The sequence below is a fragment of the Cornus florida genome, unplaced genomic scaffold (genome assembly GCF_030987335.1).
Source record: "Cornus florida cultivar Cherokee Brave unplaced genomic scaffold, ASM3098733v1 CherokeeBrave_3.0.0_Hap2_Chr02, whole genome shotgun sequence".
In the NCBI taxonomy this organism is placed as follows: domain Eukaryota; kingdom Viridiplantae; phylum Streptophyta; class Magnoliopsida; order Cornales; family Cornaceae; genus Cornus; species Cornus florida.
In genome coordinates this window covers 87,835,549-87,855,819 of record NW_026775572.1, presented here as the reverse complement: position 1 = coordinate 87,855,819, position 20,271 = coordinate 87,835,549, and the positions used below count along the sequence as shown (strand labels likewise).

The 20,271-nt window shown below is 34.6% G+C and overlaps 1 protein-coding gene across 1 annotated transcript; it reads right to left on the bottom strand.

Annotated features, from left to right (window-relative positions):
- On the bottom strand, positions 1-5,210 carry LOC132296513 (probable polyamine transporter At3g13620). Its single transcript, XM_059794706.1, has 2 exons — positions 5,175-5,210; positions 1-741 (listed from the first exon to the last, which is right to left on the bottom strand). The coding sequence occupies exons 1-2, from the start codon at positions 5,208-5,210 to the stop codon at positions 100-102; spliced, it is 678 nt and encodes a 225-aa protein (XP_059650689.1). The 3' UTR covers positions 1-99.
- Positions 5,211-20,271: the final 15,061 nt, after the last annotated feature.

Below are 20,271 nucleotides of genomic sequence, written 5' to 3'. Positions count from 1 at the left end.
GAAATTCAAATACTTTTTCTATTCATAAATTCTATACATAAGGACTCAAAAGAAGATAAAAAAATAAAAAAATAAATAAATAAAAACAATTAATCAAACCTAATTTATATCCTCATCCTCATTTTTCTCACTACCATTGTGAAACCCAAGCCACATCTTTGTTTTGCAAAACCTCATCAAGAAGTACCAACCAATCCCAACCACAGTCAACAGAGCACTCACCAAATGCACATTCTTAGTAGCAACACTCATAACATACAACAAAAACCCAGATGGGACCAAGCACATGATCACCAAGCCCAGCATCGGCTGGGGGACTTTGTAAGGCCACTTTGCCCTTGCCATCTTCCTCCTCAACGAAAGGAAGGATGCGAATTCCAGCAACATTCCCAAACTATACAAGAAATTCACCGAAGATATAATGGCCGTGAAGTTCATGTATGAAACTGCCAATGAAACCAATGTTGACATCAAAATCCCAACCCAAGGTGTGTTGAACCATGTGGACCTTGTCCCAAAAGACCTAGGCACAACTCCTAAATCCGCTATACTAAGAATCTGGTAAGCACAACTGCTCAATTGAGCTTCAAAAAGTCCAATCCCGGATAGAACTGCACCAATCTCAACCCAATATTTCAAGCATTTTCCTGCGATAATTTCTGCCACATCTGCAAAATGCCCATCAACCCAATTCTCTTGATTTAGAGGAATAGCCCCGGTGGCAGCCAAAAGAGGGTTAACCTAACCAAGTATGAAATTTGGTGTCTCATATGCATGTATTAATAAGAATACCAACTGAGGGGCAGAACAAACATAGCAAAGTTTGGAAGACTAAAATAAAATGTGAGGTTCAAAGGAAGATGTGCATAATGGTGAATAGTCTTTATTTAAATTTATTTCGAGTTAGTATGCTGCCAGACAAATGTGCTCGTATTTTCATTAAGTTTCATAAATGAGATACAATAGTCATTTCAAGGTCTTATTTTTAGTTTATTGGGTCTTTGTAAGTGGTATTTAGTAGGTCTCGAATACAGCTTAATAGATGAAGTTTCATAGTTTTCCGTTTAAAAATAATAATTGGAGTACATTTAGGAGAAGCATAGCACCTTATACCTCTATATATAATCATCTAACTTGGTAAAGAAGTTGAGTTTTTGAGAAATGAAGGGGTGAGCCAACAGTCCAATATTTCTTTCTTTTTTTTTTCTCTCTCAAATTACTGTACACTGGTTATCTCTCCTGATCCATAACTGCCCAATTTCATCCTGAAATCCTACCATGCCAAACCCTAATCAACACTAACCTTTCCTTGCCTTTGACCTCTTTTTGTTTTTGAACACCAAAAACCCTCAAAGTACCTGCTGTCCAATATTCCAAACAACCGAACTCATAAAATTTTAAAATTCGGCCTAATCCTAATCTCTTTGGAGTCACAATCACTATAATCTTTCTTCTACCTCTAAAAACTCAACCTACCAGTTTTCCTTAACCAAATCAACAATAAAACCAATTGTAAGCTACCTATAATAAGATTCCTACTGCTATCATACATCATACCTACCACATGAGAGACTGGAAACAATCTAAAGAAAGAAGAACGAATGGTTAAATTCATTTTCACAATGACAAGGTATTAGCAGAGCATATCAATTCCCCAAAGACGATAAGAATAAGTAATAATTGGAAATGCCATATATGCACGAACAGTTGTCCAATGTTATACCGGCTACAAAAAAAAAAAAAAAACGCATTCTTTAAGTGGAATGCCTAACAATAGAATCAGGCAATTTAAATGAAATTTTTTATACAGACTTTATTGAAATCTATGGCCAAACCAACGATCATATCTGTCTCAAAGATCCTTTTTTTTGAGACAATTTTCTGAGACTACATATAGATATAGAAGTCGACCACTCAATTACATTTATAGATGACGAGCTCCTTTCTATGTGTTTAAAAAATCGACTTTTTAAAGCGAGAGGCCGCTTCGCAAGGTCAAAATATGAATGTAGTTTCGGAAGCCTTTCTAGTCAAATTTACATTTATAAAAACCACTACTACAACTAATGAAGCATGGCGAGTAGGGATCGTCCGCAGGGATTATACGTGTTGATATATAATTTCGACTCTAATGTACCAATTGATTGCAAAGAGAGAGATTGATTAATTAAACTAAGATGCAATTAGTTAAAATGCAAGTAAAGTAAATTAATGAGAGATGGGGATTTAAGAGATATGAAGAGAGGTCTTAAGGTGTTAGAATCACCACTAAGCTCATGTAATTAACCACTTGCTTTCCATTAATGGGGAATACATTGTTGCAATCTAGATGTGGCCACAAACATAAACACAATTTGCATGTAAAAATGTGAACTATTTAATGCAAGTGTGAATTGTATACCTAACCAACAAGTAAACTAAATGTAGAACAACCCATCAAGTGTAAGCATAATCCATCAAATTAATTTACAAACCCATTCAATGAAAACCATGCTTAGCCATCACTAAATCTTTAATTAATCACACATAGACATGCAATCAACATAAAGAATCTAGTGTAGAGATTAATTCCCAAATAATCATACATAAGACAACATGTAATTAAAATAGAGAATCACTAGAAAGAATTAAATCAACAATCACTAGGCTAACCACTAATCACAACAATATATATATATATATATATATATATTAATCCCAAAAAATAGAAATACAAGGGTTTAGATTACACAAGACTTAGGTCTCATCCAAGTCTTAAGTGAAGAGCCTAGCCAATCATGGAGGTGGTGGATGTGGTCATGAAGCCCTCAAGGGCAAGCTCCAAACATGACTCCATCTTCTTTTTCTTTTTTGAAGTTCTTTAGAGAGAGTGTGTGTAGATGTTCTTCAAACCCTTTTGCCTCTACTTCCCCCTCTTCTTCTAACCCTAATCTCTAACTTTTCTCTAGAGAGAGAAACTAACTATTACAATTAATTAAAATGTAAAATAAAACCTCCCTTTTACAAATGGTTCAATTGGCCTTATATGTGGCCCTTGGAGTCCCAAATAAGTCAAATATATGCCCAAAAATGGTCCAAACTCGTAGCCCCTTAGTCTATGAAGTTTAAGCCGAAACTGATATTAAAGCTGCTTTTAGCACGATCGTTCACAGGTATGGTTTGATCATTCAAAGCTCGCTCGATCGATCAGAGCTTTGGTTTAATCGATCATAGCATGTCGGCGCATAATGTGGATAAGGACAAAGGCTGAGATATTTATGGGGATAAGGACAAAAGTAGTTATGAGGATAAGATCAAAATTTTCGATCGTTCAAAGCTCGATCATTTCAACTAGGTAGTTTTTAGCATCAGCCTCCTTTCGCTCCAGTTTCTCACCAAGACTCAGTTTGACTCCAAAAAAGATCTTAATGGACCAAAATTAGCCCGTTTGAACATTATTGACCTGAAATAGACAAAAACACAAATAAGAACTAAAACATGAAAGTAAGATAGATGAATGGACTAAAATACCCTAACTTAGGTGCTAAAATGTGTAACATTTGAGCACTCATCACACCTTCAAACTTAGATATTATTAGTCCCTAGCAATGAACTACGAAGTAAAGAAAGAAATTATCAACTATATAAGAATGAACTAGAAAGCAATAAAAAGATAATGCCACTTTCGTAGGGAACACGATTGCATTTAGCTTATTCAACAAGCCTTTTGACCCCTAGTGGACGAGTGAAATCTCGTGAGGGTTTCCAAAAATGATACCCACAAACATTAAGCTCTTTCTTACTAAAGAAGCACCAACATTCCAAACAATCATTGGGAGAAAACTACCACAAGTACGCAATTTTTCAACCATTTCTAAGCAATTCTCCAAATTTCAACATCAATCAAGCAAGTATAGTCCTCCACACATCAAGACAATGATCATGCAAATTAAAACAACTTTAGAATCTTTTTTAAGTGAACCGGCATCAAATATGTTGCTATCTAAGACAACTAAAGAATGATCACATCCGGCCTTAAGCTAGCACACAAATCTATTACCGATCATCAAGACAAAGAATGAACCTTTTATTAAAGTTTGATTCAACTAGGTGCACTTATTCTTCTCACTCGATTTTTTTTTTTAATTTTTTTAATAGGATCAAAGATTGAAGCATCACTACAAGAAAATAGGTCTTTAGTGACAGTCAAATCTGTCACTAAAAGCCCTAAAACTGTCACTAAAAATCAAAATCGTCCGTCACTAGTTAGAGTGTCACAAAAGATTTTTAGTGACGGTAAAAGATGACCGTCACCAAAAATAAGGGTCTTTAGTGACGGTATTTACTGTCCTAAATAATCCCGTTAGTAAAAGTTACTACAAAAAGTAATGGTCTTTAGTGACGGTATTTACTGTTCCAAATAATCCCGTCATTAAAATTTATTAGGGACGGAAAGTACCGTCACAAAAAATAAGGGTCTTTAGTGACGGTATTTACTATCCCAAATAATCCCGTCAAGAAAAGTTATTAGGGACAGAATATACCGTTACCAATAAGTTATATATTAGGGACAATTTTGGACTGTCACTAATACATAAACTATTCGTGACAGTATTTACTGTCCCTAATAACTTGTTTTCATTTTATTTTTTAACAATTGTGACAACTAGAAACCGTCCCTATTACTCTTTTTTTTTTTTTTTTTTTGTGGGGGGGGGGGGGGAGGGGGGTGCCGTGGCTATGTTTTATACGTTTGTATGTTCCCCAGCGATGTTTGATGTTTGTATGTTTTTTTTCTTCTCAAGTTCTTTATAAGAAAAACTAAAAACTCTTAACTGAAAATAAGAGAGCATTACTACCCATAAAATCATGCACCATAGATGATATCAAAAGCATATGACATGTAGAATATAAAAATAAACTTTAAAGCTCTTCCAACATGTTCAAAATCAAAGCATCTTAAGTTTTAAATGCCCAATAGAATCTGTAGTTGAAACACAAAAAAGGCTAGATATCAACTAGTCATAAGAAAGCTGTAGTTAAAAGACAAAAAGGGCTAGATATCAACTAGTCATAAGAAAGCTTCATAATTTTGTACCAAAATATTTAGCTCCGGCCATCATATTCGTCATTCGATTTGTGGTTGTGGTTGTGGTTGTGGTTGTGGTGGTGCTCGTAGGTGGTTATGATATCACCTCCATAGTGGCGGCGGCTGCTAATATTGCCACCATGGTGGTGGCAACTGTTGAAGGTGAGAGTCTGGTGGCAATGGATGCTCATACCCACTTGGCGGGGCTGCTTATTGTTGGGAATCTGACGAGGATTGCTGATATTGCCACTATGTCGGTGGCTGCTGCTGCTGTTGCTGAAGCATCTTCTCAATTTTTTGCACATATTCCCACAAACCTTTTACTTCCTTCTTCAGTTGTGTATTATTTTCCTCAGCAATTTCTGCTCTTTTACGAGAAGCCTCTTCATAAGATGAGAATGCACGTTGACGGCTTGGAATCACAAAACCATGTCCTAACCCACGGGGATATCCTTTCCTGATACCTAGTTGGTTTTGCACTATCTCAACATCATTTCTCACTGGATTGGTACTATCAGAATTTTGACAAATCTGGGAAGTCTTATCCACCATTTCATCCTGCAATTGACATATAAGTCTTAGAATTGAGAATTGAGATACAAATTAAGGAGAAAAAGACTTGTACTAGAAAAATAATAAAGGCTAAACTGATCACGTTAATAAAATCAAGGCCGAAAGGACTAAAACAAAAGTTTTGTAACTAATCATTCAAAAATATTACAAGTTCCATACAAATTCATAGTTTCCAGCAACATAACAACACTACATGTCATCTATCTATAGACATAACAGGCACAAAATAAAAATGAAGAGAACTGTTTTATGAATATATAGAGTTTGTGAATCAGAATGTGCCACAACAAATTGTATGATTAGAAAGCATACAGCTAGGGACAGTTATTTGATCTAACAATGAATACAGAATATTAATGTGGACTATGAAAATGACTAATAAACATTTAATTAATTCTACGATTTCAACTTAATTTAAAGATAACAAATAAAATATACACCAAATGGAAGCTATAATTTTGAAGTTAAAACACTGTTAAAATTCAATGGTTCAACTGATGCAAACTGTCGGTACTTCTGGATGGTGGGAGTTGGACCCAAAGTTCAATCAGATTTGCCAAAAAAACAAATGTGACATTATCCCCCCCTCTTTAATTTTTCTTAAGTCCCTGGACAAAGAGAAGATGTGTATATTTTGGCATTACTCCATGTGAGTGAGTCATAACAAATGTTGGTCGTTGGATTTTAATTGTAAGGAAAAACAGCTTCTATCTTTGATTTCTCCTTTTCAATGGTCAAAAGACCATTTGTTTGCATTACATCAATATGTTGATGGCTATTTTAACTGATTTCATTCGTGATCACATGCGGTTCTCTGCAGATATTGGCAGGAAACTGTAGAAAGGTGAGTGCTGTCAGATTTGAAAGCATAAATCAAGATTCAACAAAAGAGGCCAAAGAGGTCACTCTCTTGGTTCCCAGAATCTGGAAAAGGAAATCGAGAAATGATGAAGATTAAGACATGAGTGATGATGAGAAAGTATACCAGCAGAAGCCAAATGATGGCATTTCTCATAATCATGTAATTGTTGAACATGAAGTTGACAATGACATTATCAATCTTTAATACATTGAGAAAAAAATAAAACAATAGAGAACTGAACATAGAAAATATTAAGGCGTCTAGAGATTAAGAGCACAAGAGATGTCTATAGATGAAGAGAAGTATCAACTTCCGAAATTTCAAATTTTTGTGAAGTGTTGAGTGCTGCTACATCAGTGGACCATAAGTTTATTATTAATGGCGGGGTCTTGGTGGATCTAAAATCAGCATGCTTGCACTATGAGTTGGGTCCGAGGGAGAGGAGACCTTCAAGAGGCGGTGTAGGTGGAAAGACCATTTCAGGTTGGGAGAACAGCTTGGGAGGCCATAACCCAGGAATGAAATCCCAAAAAGAACATGCAATAAGTGAAGCAACTGAGTAGTGCTTGAGACAACTTGAGTAATTTGCTAGTCTTAAAAGCATTCCCTTCTGGTCACACACGCACAAAAACACACATATTCCCTCTTTTCATAAAATCTCTCTCTCTCTCTCTCTCTCTCTCTCTCTCTATATATATATATATATATATTGATATAGATTCCTTTTTAGGTAGGCTATTTGGTCCTTTCCAGTTGATCATTATTTAATTACTCCTTCATATCCATTGCGATTTACAATAATACCAGCCTAATCAAAGGCAGATACACACTCTCAAGGGTTGGTTTACTTCCTCATCTAATTATTTTTTACTTATTTAATGGTTCAGTAAAAATATCATAGAGACAATAAAATATTTCTGATGTCAATGTTTCCTTTAATTCTAGCATACTTTAATTTACTATGCTACAATTCTTGGTGGTTCATAATCCAATAATTTAGCTCAACCCAACCAATCCAGATATATGTAGCTTCTCCATTTATAATTTGGTAGGTTTTGATATAACACATTTCTAATACAAAATCTCAAGACAAGGAAATATATATGTCGAGAATGTGTTGTTTATAGTGAAGAAGTCAAATGTTCTAGCTCCCCCCTATCACCAACCCCAGATAAAATAAAACATCTCATTTCTTTTAGTCATCCCACATATGAATGACGCTAGTTAGTGTTTGTATGTGTGTGTGTGTTGGCGTACATATGTTTGAAGTAGACACAATAGGTATGTTGTTTAGTATTGTCAGTTTTCCCAAAAGTTTGTTGTAGTGTTTATCATACAGCTTATACTTTAATGTATGTTAATAAAACAATGTTCAAACAATGATTTTTTTTTTTTTTTTTTTTTTTTTTTTTTTTTTTTTTCACAAGTAGTAAAATTATCAATAATAGGCATATTTTAACTTACGTAGTTCCACTTAGCTTTCTCATGTACCCATCCAATTTCTTCCCTATAATGTGTCTCCTTGTACAGGCGAATAGCAGGACCCTCCTGGTGACTTTCAACTTCCCCATCTTCTTCACTCTGCCTTTCTTGACTTTCTTTTACCTGCAATACAAAGTAATAGTTAGCATTGGAAAATATATGGTTTAGATGGATAATAGATTGAAATTATATAATTATTGTTTTATATATTACGTACATAACCATCATAACATCTGACGAAAGACATTGATCCTGAAACATGTGGAATCTCATTCTTCAAACGATTAGCTTTATTTCTTTCACTTATTTTCTCCATAGTAATTCAAAGAATAATAAAAGTTAACAAACCTAAATAACTAGTGAATCAATGTATTATAATCAATGATTTCAAATACATAGTTAAAACAAGTGGTTAACAATCCAAACCTGAAATTCTAGTGACATCCACTAATCGCACAAGTATTTCCAAAGATCAATATGAATACCTGCATAAGGATACAAGCGTGCATTCTCAAACGGAAGATGCTTGTCAAAATGATTCTTCAGTCTATGTCTATATTTTATCAAACTTTCAGAAACTCCACCAATTACTCGCTTAAAATAAATTTCACTGGCATGTGCATCCACTGCAAAGTATCTCCTTTATAATGAAAAATTAATTTAAGTTAAAAGGAGCCCAATGATTCATATAACAAACAACACAGAAAATATGAAGAAAAAAATAAGAATATCATATAAATATCAACACACAAATGTTTTGTTTTATTACAGTATCACTATATGAAATCACTAAATAAAAGAATGGAACCTATAGAAAAAGCAAAAATCTCAAAAAAACAAAGTGAATTGTAGTTGTTTAATTTGATATAGGATAACAGAACCCTGCGAAATTTAACGGTAGAACAAAATCATTTGTAATATCAGTTCAAATCACAAATTTCCAGAAAAGTTAAAATGCTCTCAATTTCTGAAAAAGAAACATATACATATAGTTATCTGAAACGTCAACAAAACTATATTAGCATTTTTCATCATAAACTTGGATATAATCATACAGTGGTACATCCTCTCTGCGTTGGTCAGGCCTCCCCATCTATAGAACAAAGTGAAAGCCTAACCATGGTGTCCTAAAAAACTGCTTGTACACTCATTTGTGTTTCGAAATAAACTTTTTACAGTCCTCTTGGAGGTCAGTCCACCACCAAGGAGGATGGGAAAGCATCAGACTATTGTCCAAGAGGTTCCTTTGGTTTTCCCTGTTGGCTCTAGGTAACGGATCCTGCTTCTACGTTGATGCTAGTACTACTTTGTCTCAAAATATAAATTAAAGTAAAGGAGAAAATATGCCTTGTTGAAAATATTACTAGAAAAGGAAGCCATGTCTTCAAAAAATTTCAAATTTCAATCTTTTGTTGTCTCCAGCACACCACTGCACAGGTATCATCCCTTTGCACTGGAGGCTTAGGGCTCTACCTTTAAAATAAAGCTTACACATACCTTAAAAGTTACCATTCATACCAAAAGGTCCCTATGCCAAATTGACTCACCATTGACGAAAAGAGAGATGGTTTACTGTTTTTATTTTTCCTCCTTAAACTAGTGGATGTTCTGCAAGAAGGCATACCTTTGAGAATCCGTTTATAGTCATTTGTTTAATTATTTTTATTTTTTTGAGAGAGATTCAAACTCACTAATTATACTGCAATTTTGAAAATTTGTTTGTGGTATCTCTTAATTGGACCAGCCCATTAAATGTTTTATACTTGTGTCTTAATTTGTATTTAGGAGAGATGTTCCAAGCTTTTCTCACCACCAATTCGCAAACTATGGTGAATTGCCATGTGTATCTAAAGCGTACTAGAGAGACTCGATTTTGAGAGTTATCACAGTATACTCCCAAGTACCGACCTATATTCATTACCTTCCATTTGGAGACATTCAATTGTTAGATATCGTGACAGCACCTTACCAGTTCCTTTTAATCTTATTCGTACACCCTTTTTTTTAGACTTTCATATACCAAAGAAAGGCTAAGAAACAGAGGGAAGATAACCATCAACAGGTACAGACAACCAAGATGCAGCAATGGAAGCATGCTTTGAAGGTGTAGATGCAGTTAGATTGTCTCTTTCCGATCTAGGACACCTTTTTTATCCTGTTGATGGTTGTTTGTTCTACTTATCATCCTATTGGATAGATTGTTCTCTGATTTTCTGTTTTTTGTTGTCTTGTTTTGGGGTATGCCCCAAACTGGTTTTGGTTGTCTTTTCTTTGTTCTCGATCTACAATTGATTACCATCTCTTATTGTACATTATTGACTATTTGTATCAATAAAATAAAATGAAAGAGCAGAGAATGCTTTGACTATTGGAGTTTGACTTACTAATCCATTTAACCAGATCAAGAAATGCTTCCAAGAGGACCACAGTGGATCAGCAAGCTCTAATAAAAATAAATTAATGCCATGCATGTTCATTGTGCATTTGGGTTTATTCATGTATTATTATTATATATGTATCAAGTGTGTACATGTATCAAGTGAGTGCATGTATTATGTGTGTGGTTGAGAATTGTCTTGAAAAGTTCAAAGGTCTATGGGAGAATAGTATATATAGTGTAAGGGATTTGTTGTTAAGATATATCAACACAACAAAGAATTCAATCCAATACAGAAAATATTTGTTTCTTCATTCTTCTCCTCTCTTCACTTAGAAATTATTTAGTTGGTTGAAACTACAGCCAACATAAGTAGTATCAGAGCTTGATTTCGATCAAGAGCAAATGTGCGTGAAGCTTATTGACAGGAAACAAACCCCGAAGAAGATCGATCATGATGGCAACTATAGGCAATCAAAACCAAGGTGCCCATCAATCAGCACTTCCCATTTTTGATGGGGAAAATTATGATTTTTGGTATGTGAAGATGAAGACTATTTTTCTCTCATATGATTTATGGGATTATGTTGAAGATGAGTATGATGAACCGGAGGATACAACAACTTTGACGAATGCCCAAAAACAACAATTGAAAGATCATAAGAAGAAAGATGCAAAAGCTTTAGGCTTGATTCAATAAGGAGTTGCTGATACAAACTTTTCCAGAATTATCAATGCTTCTAAAGCAAAGGAGGCATAGGATATCCTCGAGAAGGAGTATAGAGGCAACACGAAGGTAAGAACTGTAAAACTCCAATCTTTGAGAAGAGATTTTGAAAATATGAAGATGAAAGAAATGGAGCTGTTGAAAGATTATTTTTCTAAACTTATAGAGGTGGTAAATCAAATGAAGACCTATGGGGAAGATATTTCTAATCAAAGAATTGTTGAAAAAATTCTAATTAGTTTGCCAAAAAAATATGACCCTATTGTTGCTGTTATTGAAGAGACTAAAGAGCTTGAAAACTTGAGTGTTGAAGAATTGATGGGTTCCATAAAAGCATTTGAGCAAAGGTTGAGTAGGCGCTCCGAAAAGACAATTGAAAGTGTTTTTCAATCCAAGCTTAATGTTAGTTCCAAAAATCAAGAAAAATACCCATCAAGTTTTGATCGATCCAAAGGTGAATCTTCTAGAGGTGGAAGACATGGAAGAGGAGGAGGAAGATGAAGAAATTCAAGAGGAAGAGGAAGAAATAATTTTGAGAGAAGTGGAAATATAGAGTCCACTCAACAAAATTGTGGAATTTGCAAGAGAAGTAGCCATGTTGACAAAGATTGTTGGTTTCGGGGAAAACCTCAATGTTTCAATTGCAAGAAATTTGGACATGTTCAAAAAGATTGCCGATTGGAAACAAATCAGCAAGCTAATTTTTTCGAAGAGCAAGAAGGTGAAGTGAGCATGTTTTATACTTGTCACACGACATCGGAACAAAAGGATGATGTGTGGTTTCTTGATAGTGGGTGTAGTAACCACATGACCGAAGATAAAAATATATTCTTGGAGATTGATTCTTCATCAAATTCTTAAGTGAGAATGGGAAACGGTGCCTTGGTCCAAGCAAGGGAAAAGGTACTATTGCCATAGAGACAAGAAAAGGAAGAAAGCATATTCAGGATGTGTTACTTGTTCCGGATTTAGATCAAAATTTGTTAAGTGTTGGACAGCTTGTAAGGCATAGGTACTCCATTCATTTTGATAAGGACTCTTGCAAAATTTATGACAAGGGAGGACAAAATCATATTGTGGCAAAAATCAAGATGGAGAAAAATAGAAGCTTTCCTTTCACTTTTTCATATTAAAAAAATATGGCCTTGAAGATGGATGTTATTGATGAGTCATGGCTTTGGCATAGAAGACTTGGGCATTTGAATTTCCAAAGCTTAAAGAATTTACAACAAAATAGCATAGTGTATGGGCTGCTAACAATACAAGAAGTTAAAGAAGTTTGTGAAGGTTGTGCTCTTGGCAAGCATCACCAAGAGTCATTTCCGAAAGAGAAGGCATGGAGGGCTAAAACACCATTGGAGCTTATTCATACTGATGTGTGTGGACCGATGACAACACCAACTCATGCGGGTAACAAGTATTTTATTATTTTCATTGATGATTTTTCAAGAATGACATGGATTTATTTCATAAGACAAAAATCAGATGTGTTTTCTATTTTCAAAATATTTCAAAAGCTTGTTGAAAAGCAAAGTGGCCATCTTATCAAAGTGTTAAGAAGTGATGGAGGTGGAGAGTACAACTTAAATGAGTTTGAAAATTTTTGTGAAGATATTGGCTTGGAGAGGCAATTAACGATTGGGTACACTCCACAACAAAATGGAGTGGCAGAAAGAAAAAATAGAACAATTATTGAGATGGGAAAATCAATGCTTCATGAGAAGGGGCTACCTAAATCATTTTGGGGTGAAGCCGTGTATACGGCTGTTTACTTAATGAATAGGAGTCCAACAAAAGCGGTGGAGAATAAAACTCCATTTGAAGCATGGAGTGGAAGGAAGCCATCATTGAACTACTTGAAAGTTTTTCGGTGTATTTGTTTTGCTTATGTTCCAAGAGAAGTGAGGCACAAACTTGATGAAGCTAGTGAAAAATGCATCTTTGTGGGTTATAGCTCATAATCAAAGGGCTATAGACTCTTTAATTTGAAGAAGAATAAATTGATTATTTGTAGAGATGTTCTCTTTAATGAGAAGGCTGCTTGGGATTGGAAAGAGAAGAAAGTTCAAGATCAAATCCCCATTTTCAATGAAGAATCAGGAAATCAAGGAAATGAAAATGAAGATTTTCTTGAAGTTCAGCAAGAAATGTCTCCCGTATCTAGCTTATAATCAATCCCAACTTCTCCATCAAACTCAAATTCCTCATCTCTAAGTTCAACTCCAAGAAGAATGAAAAGTCTTAGTGATATGTATGCAAGTTGCAATTTTTGTGTTGTTGAACCGAAGAACTTTGAAGAAGCAATTAAACAAGAGGCATGGAAGAAAGCTATGGAAGATGAAATTTATGTGATTGAGAAGAACAAGACATGGGAGTTAGTAGAGAAATTAGAAGACAAAGATGTGATTGGTGTGAAATGGATTTTTAAAACAAAATTCAATCTGGATGGCTCCATTCAAAAGAACAAAGTAAGACTTGTAGCAAAAGGGTATTCATAATAGCCCGGAATTGATTTTCAAGAAACTTTTTCACCCATGGCTCGTTTTGACGCAATTAGAGCACTCATTGCCTTGGCGGCTCAAAATGGTTGGTCCTTGTATCAACTTGATGTAAAATCAGCCTTCTTGAATGATGTTTTGAAAGAGGATGTTTATGTAGAACAACCTCAAGGCTTTGTTGCAAAAGGAGAAGAAGAGAAAGTTTACAAATTAAAGAAGACTTTGTATGGCCTAAAACAAGCACCTCGGGCATGGTATAGTGAGATTGCTTCTTACTTCATCGAAAAAGGCTTTCAAAGGAGCAAAAGTGAGCCAACCTTGTACTACAAGACACAAGGTAAAACTAGGATTCTTATTGTTTCTGTTTATGTTGATGAGTTGGTATTTATCAAAAGTGATGGAAAAATGATTGATGATTTTAAAAGAAAGATGATGAAAAAATATGAAATTAGTGACTTGGGTTTGTTGCATTACTTATTGGGCATTGAAATTTATCAAAAAGAAGGAGGAGTTTTTATTTGTCAAAAGAAGTATGCAAAAACACTTCTTGAAAAATTCAAAATGTTGAATTGTAAATCCGTTTGCACTCCCTTGGTTGTGAATGAAAAATTGATGAAAAAACATGGAAGTAAAGAAGCGGATGCATCTCTCTATAGAAGCTTGGTTGGAAGTCTATTATATTTGACATCTTTAAGACCCGACATCATGTATGCTACAAGCTTATTATCTTGGTTTATGCACAATCCAAGTCAAATTCATGTTGGGGATGCAAAGAGGGTGTTGAGATATACAAGGTACACTTGATTTTGGCATCTTGTATGAGAAAAATGTTGATGCAAAGTTATTTGGTTTTTGTGATAGTGATTGGACCGGATGTGTTGATGATATGAGAAGCACTTCTGGTTATGCATTCTCTCTTGGTTCGGGTGTATTTTCATGGGCATTTAAAAAACAAGAAACGGTTGTGCAATCTTCTGCCAAGGCTGTGGAGAATTTTTGAAGATGTTGGTGAGAAGCAAAGAGAAGCTACTCCAATTTTATGTGACAACAAATCCGCAATTGCTATGACAAAGAATCCTATTTTCCATAGTCGCACAAGACACGTTGCAATCAAGCATCACTTCATTAGAGAAGCCATGGAGAATGAAGAGATTCAACTCAAGTATTGTAAGACTGAAGACCAAGTTGCGGACATTTTTACCAAAGCACTTCCAAAAAATAAGTTTGAATACTTTAGAGAATTGTTGGGTGTCACAACATCGCATTAGGGGGGGTGTGTTAAAAATAAATTAATCCCATGCATGTTCATTGTGCATTTGGGTTTATTCATGTATTGTTATTGCACATGTATCAAGTGTGTACATGTATCAAGTGTATGGTTGAGAATTGTCTTGAAAAGTTCAAAGGTTTATGGGAGAATAGTATATATAGTGTAAGGGATTTGTTGTTAAGATATATCAACACAACAAAGAATTCAATCCAATACAGAAAATATTTGTTTCTTCATTCTTCTCCTCTCTTCACTTAGAAATTATTTAGTTGGTTGAAACTACAACCAACAAGCTCTAGTCTCAATGGGTTTAATTAACTTCCATGTTTGAGTTGCCACTGGGCACTTACAAAAGACATGAACTATTGATTCCTTAGCTTCCCCACAAAGTTTACACAAAGCATCATTCACAACATTCCTTTTTATGAGGTTCTTAAGTACTGGGCTTCTCTCATGACTACTGCCAAATAAAGAAAAGAATCTTCCTTTTAGAATGGATATTCCAAATTCTTTTCCAACATGGTTTAAACTCTTCATTGATGTTGCAGCTGGTAGGAGGAGGAATAGGTTCCTGATTTTGTAAAGAACTTCATGCTAAATAAGCGACAATATGTTGAAAATCTTTAAGCTTACTAATAACTATATATTGGCTGTAAAACATTGGTTATAGGGGAAATTAATATGATAATTAAGAGAATTTTAGATTTCTACAAAATATTGTCACTTGCTAGTGAACTTAATGCTAAATAAGCAAATGAATATGAATCTACAGAAAGAAATAGCAATCAAAGTAGAGCAACTGAAAGAAAAATGCCAAAGCAAATGGAAGTGGTTATATATATAAACAAGGCTGGAGACAACTTTTAATTCTAGTGATCAGACCACTAGAGCCAAATCACATATGCTAAAGTCACTGCTTGAAATTCAACAGAAGAGTAGAGGAAAACACAAATATAAATTGCAATCTCCGAGATCTCTACGCCTCTTAACTCCTTCAGTTTTTCAGTTATAGATGCATTTTATTTAAGATTGTCCAACACTGAAAATATAAAGAAAAAAAAGTAGTTTCTTAGGTGAAAAGAAAAGAACTAATTACCTTAAAATGGTCATAGCAGACCTGTCTCTCAGATTTTGGAATCAGCTGGATGTCTTAACTCATTTGTCACCTTCACACGTTTCTCCTTATGCCACCGCACGTCTAAGGCTGTATCCCTCGACATAAATAACCGTTGTAGTCTTGATTTTAAAGGGAAATGCCGAAGAACCTTTTGAGGGATTTTCTTACCCTTACCTTCGTGAGGTTTATACCTCGACTCACCACATTGTGGATAATTTTCTTTATCTGCATTCTCCTTCCAAAATAGAACACAATCATGTTTACATGCATGGATACACTCGTATCCGAGACCCAAATCTCGCAATAAGCTTTTAATCTCGTAATGAGATTTTGGTAACATATTGCCGTCACGGAGCATTTCCTTATATGCCTCAAGCATGATATCAAATGCTTTGTTGCTCATTCGGCTTGAAACCTTCACATGAACCAACTTTAATATCGCTGACAACTTAGAGAATTTTGTACAACCTGGCCACAATTCACATTGTGCACGTTTTAACAATTTATCAAAGCTTCCTCCTCCCACATCAATTTCAGGCGAATCTTCTTGTTGTGCATTAGCAAAGGTTCCCATTTGTACGTTATCCAACAACTCAAATACATTATCCACATTTCCATCTTCATCTTGAATAGCTTCCCCACTAACATTAGCATCATTAATAACATTGTTGCTGCTTTGAGAAACCTCCCCATGATATATCCAATTGGTATACTCCCTATCCATCCCATAACTTAAGAGATGTTGCTCAACTTCTTCAATTTGAATATACCCTATATTGTTTTTACAACGACGACACTGACATTGAGACCTACGGTCTGACGCTGCATGACAACTAACCACCTTAATGAAGCTTTTTATGCCATCAAAATACTTTCGACTACCCCTAGTGTGATGATGAATCCAAGACCTATCCATGTCATTGGCTAAAAAAAAAAAAAAAATCAGTAGTTATAAACAAAAATCATTTGATGCATGTGTTAAATATTTCATAACTCTTTCAACTTCTTCCATGACGGGTGGCTGGTCCTATCCCATTCAATAATGTAAATCTATATTACAATTCCAACTCACATTATCTTAGAGAGAAGTAGTTTCTACAATTGATCAAATAACATGTTTATATATTAAAACCATATTCACTCTCTCCAAAAAACTTGTTTTTCCATAAATCATGATTCAAAAATAAAAACGAAAACACCTTAATGCATAAATCCTTGAATTAATTTAAGAGAATTTACAACACTTGTAACAAAAATGATGATAGATATAGAGATCCTGACACTAACTACAAATTCTAAAGAGCTTGAGTAAATATCATGGTAGAGCTTAAAAATTAAGCAAGTTAAAAGAAGACAAAAACAAAAGTTTTAGAACTTCTACCAATAAAAAATTTGAAAATCCAATAACTTGTTACGACTAAAAGCAAGCAAGTTCCAACTTCTTTTCAAGAGATTACATCTTCTCATCAAAGGAAAAAGAAAAAAATGTCAGAAATGTAGACATTGTTGATTCTTAATATAACAAAATAAAAAATTGTATACAATGCATAGGCAAGTAGGTGACTTAAAAAGTATAAAGGACTCACTCCCAGAATGCCAAAAATTGCTCAAAAAGTTCATAGTTATACATCCCGGAATGCCAGCAAATTAGAAAGCATACCAGCACCCAATTTTTAAAATAGATAAACAAAGACGTAAAACCATGCACAACTTATACCAAAGTTAATGTGGGACAAAATGATAATAAATGCGCACACACATGTTTTAAGTCTATGCATTAACCACATAAACCAAAAGTTGAAAGTGAAACAAAGATCAGAGAGTGTATAACAATATGATAATACAAATGCCCACACACACACACACACGTATGTACAAGGCTATAATAATCAAAAAAGAAAATATACAGATATAAGAAGCAATGGAAAAAAAAAAATTAAATATAAAAAATAAAAAACACTTACAACACCAGTAGAAGAGTAAGTAGTGACACTAAACTTCTGGTCGCTCTGGTAGTCCTTGTAGAGAAGACCTGCGACACAAAATAAACAAGCAATTAATAGAAAGCATTCCAAACTATCAATCCAATCAACTAAGAAAAATGAATGGGATATTCCAAAAATATAAAGTCCTAGCACTTTACGTGTTCAACTAAACATTTCAAGCTAGTGCAAAATTTACAAATCCATTGAATTCACAATATTTTTTATTTCATAGATTTGCATACCAAACGCACAATGTTAAAATACTGATACATATTCTTAGATCATAGAGGGGCAGAGCATATGCATGATCGTCGTCTTACCATAAGCTTAAGAGTGTGAAATTTAAGGTGAGGGCCAAGAGTTTTATATTTATAGAAGCCACTACTACCTTCACTAAAAATATTGCAAGGGCGAGTAGGGATCGTCCCAAGGGATTGTGAGGATCCAGCAATGTCATGGAATTGTTATTAGGGCTAGTAGGTCGAGTGATCAAACAATTGGATGGTTGGTTGATTGATTAAAGAATAACTAAATTAAACTAAGTGATAGCAAAAGAATGCAATTAAGAGTAAGTAAGAGAGAAAGATCTTGGGGTTTAGAGATCACCACCAAGCAATACATTTCTATATCATTTACAAGTGATTAATGAGGGCAAATGGTGTGTTGCAATATTGGTGTGTGTGTGTTTGGTTGATTCAACAAGTAAGGATGACTAGTTAAGTATGTATTGTCTAAACATCATGTGAAAGGTACAATATATTTAAGCAATGAAGCATATATTATCTAAAAACATGTGAAAGGCACAATAAATCAAAACAAGTCATTAATCATTTCATTAAGCTCACAATCCCATTACAACACAAGGATAGAGACATATGCTACTTGCATTCAAAAGATTGGAACATCAAACAACAAGCATATATTGTCCTCCCATTTAACACTACACTACCACTGTACTACATCTACACTACTAGTATGAAAATAAACTAGGGGAGAGGCATAATCCATCAAGGCATAAGCATGAACCATTAAGAGAATCACAAGAGCATTCCTTTAAGCACTATGTTTTGACAATCTCCAAATCTATAGCATCAATACACATAGACATGCATCAATAACACAAAATCTAGAGACAAGTACATGAACATCTATTCTAGCATACATAGACATATGGATAGAATGAAATGATCAATTGGAAGCATTAAACCACATAAATCATTGAATAAACAAGATCTATATATATATATATATCAAAGTGTCAAAACATCAATTACAACACTAATCCCTCAATAATATACAAGATTAAGATATAAAAAGCATGTTTGGGGCTAATTCTAGCCCCAAGAGGATGTCTAGCCATTCATGATGATGTTGCTCCAACCCTCAAGGGCTAACTCCATGGTTGAAATCTACTCCTTGTTGATAAAGAACTCCAATGGTGTCTCTAGCCTCCTCCACCTCTAAGCTTGCTTTCCAAGAGATGATATGAAAATAACGTTTTTTTTCCTTTGTAAAAAGCAATCCTTATCCTTATATAGGTAGGTCAAAATGACACCCAAAATGAGCTGGGGTCGTGCACACAATATTCCCTAATAATTGGATAAAGGACAACTTTCAATGAGATGGAATTTTAACTTTTTCGCACTAGAGGAAGTTCGATCGATCGAACCTTAGACTTGGATCGATCAAACTGGCTGAGATCTATCGAACTTAGGCTGGATCGATCCAACTGGTTGAGCTTTTTGGGAAAAGACAAATCCGAGATATTTTGGAGAAATATTTATGGGAAGAGGACAAAAGTGGTTAGTGGGTGGTACAGCTGTGAATAGGATCAATCATTTGAATAAGGACAAAAGTGTTCAATCGATCAAAGAATAGTGTTAGATCGATCGAACTTTTGGAACTTTATGCTTTTGGGTCTAGGCTTAGATTTATCTTGAAGTGCTGAGATCGATCATTGTTCGATCGATCGAACCTTGAACTTGGATCAATCGAACTTTGCTGCTTCTCACCTTTGGCTTCATTTGCTTCCTTCTTTCTCCACTTTGCTCCTTTCTTTGTTTAATCCCAGAATTGCTTTAATTAAGCTCTTATTTGGATGAGTTAGCTTATTTTTGGGATAAGTGCCTAAAAATGGAAATAATATGAAATCAATCTAAACCGGTAAAGTAAGATAGATAAAGGTACTAAAATGCCTAAGCTTAAGGGGTTTAAATAAGCACTTTTAATAAATTAAGAAGAATTTGTCAATCTTTATCAAAACATCTTCAATTATACCCTTAGGCTTCTTAATGGATCGGTCGGCAAGTTGC

Bases quoted from the DNA above. Each gene is read 5' to 3' on its own strand.
- LOC132296513 (XM_059794706.1), bottom strand. From the start codon at position 5,210: ATGGTGGCAATATTAGCAGCCGCCGCCACTATGGAG. The intron at 742-5,174 runs GTGATATCATAA...ATACTTGGTTAG, and splicing joins CAGCCGCCGCCACTATGGAG to GTTAACCCTCTTTTGGCTGC.